This window comes from Zingiber officinale, chromosome 6A (assembly GCF_018446385.1).
Source record: "Zingiber officinale cultivar Zhangliang chromosome 6A, Zo_v1.1, whole genome shotgun sequence".
NCBI lineage: Eukaryota > Viridiplantae > Streptophyta > Magnoliopsida > Zingiberales > Zingiberaceae > Zingiber > Zingiber officinale.
The window spans coordinates 133,189,481-133,192,123 of record NC_055997.1 but is presented as its reverse complement, the minus strand read 5'-3'; the positions used below and the strand labels follow the sequence as shown (position 1 = coordinate 133,192,123).

Here is a 2,643-nt window from a genome sequence, read left to right as displayed (position 1 = left end):
CTTTCGCCATAGTTTCTCACTTGATTTTCTGCACTCAAGAGTTTCGGAGAAATTCCTGGTTCATCGTGTTGCTGTCTTGCATGTGGGTACTCTCTGGAAGTCATTGAATCCGGCTTTCCAACTATGCTATTTCCTTCAGCTCGATCGATCAACCAGTGAACCTTAAATGTCTCTCTGTTGCTTGTCTATGCCAAACTGTTCATGGCTTAAATTTTGACCCGGGAATGCAGAGACCAACTTCAAGTTAATTGTTTAATTTTACATTTTTTCTTCAGACTTAATTTGGACTTAATATTCATTATTATATAAAGCATTTATTGGACAAGGATAAAAGGTGCAATTCAAAAGGCCGCATGTATATATCTGCACCAGTTACAACACCTTTATTTCTCGCTCGCAAGATACACTCCATGTCTACTTAGAAGGCCTTGCTGTCATCCCCAATATCGACCACCGAGCCTAAGAAGTCCTTGCCTGAGTTGATGGCGGAGCAATTCCGGCGGATCTCGCCTTTGTTCCCGGTCAACACGCTTAGCTGCCCCATTTTGGTCATCGAGTAGACGAAGCTGTCAAAGAACAGAGCCTGGTTGCTCGCGAAGCTCGTGACGATGGGCTTCGTCCTGGAATCCTCGTACAGACCCTGATCCGAGGTGAACAGCCCCTCCCGGCACACCAGGTCCACGTAATACTTGTTGTCGAAAAGGTCCGGCGTGCGGATGTCGTTGACGGTGGTGTTGACGGTGTCCACGACGGGGCACGTCAGGTAGAGGTTGCTGGCGAAGGTGGGGTTGAGGGTGGCGTCTTGCGAGGGGAAGAGGCGTTTCTGGAAGGAGGAGCAGTGTGCGAGGCCGATGCTGTGGCCGCCGGAGAGGGTGACGAGGTCGATGGTGTTTAGGTCGAGCTGGGCGAGGGAGTCGATGAGGAAGGAGACGTTGGAGTCGGGGGATGGCAGAAATTTGAGGACGGCGTCCCTGGTGGCGAAGGTCAACCCGTCACGTCGGCCGAGGGGCACGAGGTAATCTGGCCCACCCGACTGCGTCAAAAACAAATTAATTAAGGAGAAAAAAATATTAATTTTCTTGATTTTTTTTTTAAAAAAAAATAAAAATGATCTAAATGTTGAATTGATTCGGTTGGAAAAATTGACCCCCATCCCTTTGTTTCTTTCAATCTAGTCAGACAATTAGTTTTTTAATCCGAGGAATTTCAAGATCGAGTGAGTACAACAATAACAAAACATTAATTGCACATGTGACTTAGCAAAAGCAATCATGCTTCAATATTTCGAGAAATTGACAAGTGGTTCTATCTTTATATGATAAAAAAGGATAAAAAGCAAAAACCACTAAGAAGTTTATTCAGAATAATACCGCACTCATGAAAAGCTTTCCACTAAGGTTGCGTAAGGAATCCTATTTCAATTAGTTTTTTTTTCTTAAAAAAAAATCATCGTGAATGACTTATAACATTTTTAACAAAATAGAATATGGAAAGTAAAGCAGAAGATGTATTTTCATGGTATTTTATATAATTTCTTTTTGAAGAAAGATGTATATAAGAGTTTAGGGATTAACTCATTTTATAATCATCTATTAATTGTTGTATTACCTTTTCAATGTGTTCGCCGTTTTCATGTGATCAAAGAATTGTATTTCTTGTGTAAATTTTTTCAAAAATAAAAAAGAACACGTACGTATTCACTTGTTTCTTAAAGTAGTTCATATGTATATATACCAAAAAGACGGAGTCACGAGCAGATAGAGCAGCAATGTCAGCACAGGAGACGACAGACCCACAAGCCTTCGTTACAAAAGCTTGGATATCATTGATGGCTTTGAAGGCTGCCGGTCGGAGCGTCAAGTTAGGCGGAGCATCTTTCTCGCTCGGGCCGCCGGCAGAACCATCAAGCAGTATTGACCCGTCACACCCCTGCACAATTCAAATCGAATATATTTATATATATATAGATTTGTATTTTCAATAAGGAAAGAAAATAAAAGAAAAAAAAAAAGAAAATTATATCTAGCTAATTAATTAAGACCTGGACAAAGCAATCATGGAAGTGAAGGCGGAGGAGCGCAGCTGCTAGGCCGATGTTATTCTTGATAGCTTGTTTTATGTAGTCCCTGACGAGGGGCTCTACTTGGGGGCAGGTTGACTTGTAAAAGGAGAAGGAGAGGCCGTTTACTATGGGAGGGTAATTATAAGCTGCCTCTGAAGGAGTACTGGCAATGAAGGATAAGAACAGAAGAAGCAGGATCACATAGGCTGAGGAGGAGGAGGAGGAGGAGGAGGAAGCCATTTGGAAAGAGTATGAGTTCGATCGTGCTTCCCACACTGCTTGTTCAAGTGTGGAAATACCTTCATTTATAGGCATTAATTGATGGGCTACAGGTTAAGATATTTGGTCGGCTTCAGATTTTCCACATCGAGCAGTTGAGATGTCAGATTAATTGTATGGTGGCTAAAAGCATCAAAGCCATCCATCAATGTTCTCATAATTCAACACTGTCGCGTAGGCTTGCCGGGTAATGTTTTTTGACTATCTTTTGATATGCGAATAAGTAGGTAAGTAGGTAGTTTGATGTGTAATATATGTGGCACAACATAATTCGTTTATCTTTAATATTTTCATCCATTTAT

General features: G+C 41.6%; 1 protein-coding gene across 1 annotated transcript; it reads right to left on the bottom strand.

Annotated features, from left to right (window-relative positions):
- Positions 1-281: 281 nt before the first annotated feature.
- LOC121998212 (peroxidase 12-like) lies at positions 282-2,392 on the bottom strand. Its single transcript, XM_042553006.1, has 3 exons — positions 2,042-2,392; positions 1,735-1,929; positions 282-1,033 (listed from the first exon to the last, which is right to left on the bottom strand). The coding sequence occupies exons 1-3, from the start codon at positions 2,375-2,377 to the stop codon at positions 419-421; spliced, it is 1,146 nt and encodes a 381-aa protein (XP_042408940.1). The 5' UTR covers positions 2,378-2,392; the 3' UTR covers positions 282-418.
- Between the last annotated feature and the right edge of the window lie 251 nt (positions 2,393-2,643).

Bases quoted from the DNA above. Each gene is read 5' to 3' on its own strand.
- LOC121998212 (XM_042553006.1), bottom strand. From the start codon at position 2,377: ATGCCTATAAATGAAGGTATTTCCACACTTGAACAAGCAGTGTGGGAA. The intron at 1,930-2,041 runs GTCTTAATTAAT...TGAATTGTGCAG, and splicing joins TCCATGATTGCTTTGTCCAG to GGGTGTGACGGGTCAATACT. The intron at 1,034-1,734 runs GTATATATACAT...TTTTTGACGCAG, and splicing joins CTCGTGACTCCGTCTTTTTG to TCGGGTGGGCCAGATTACCT.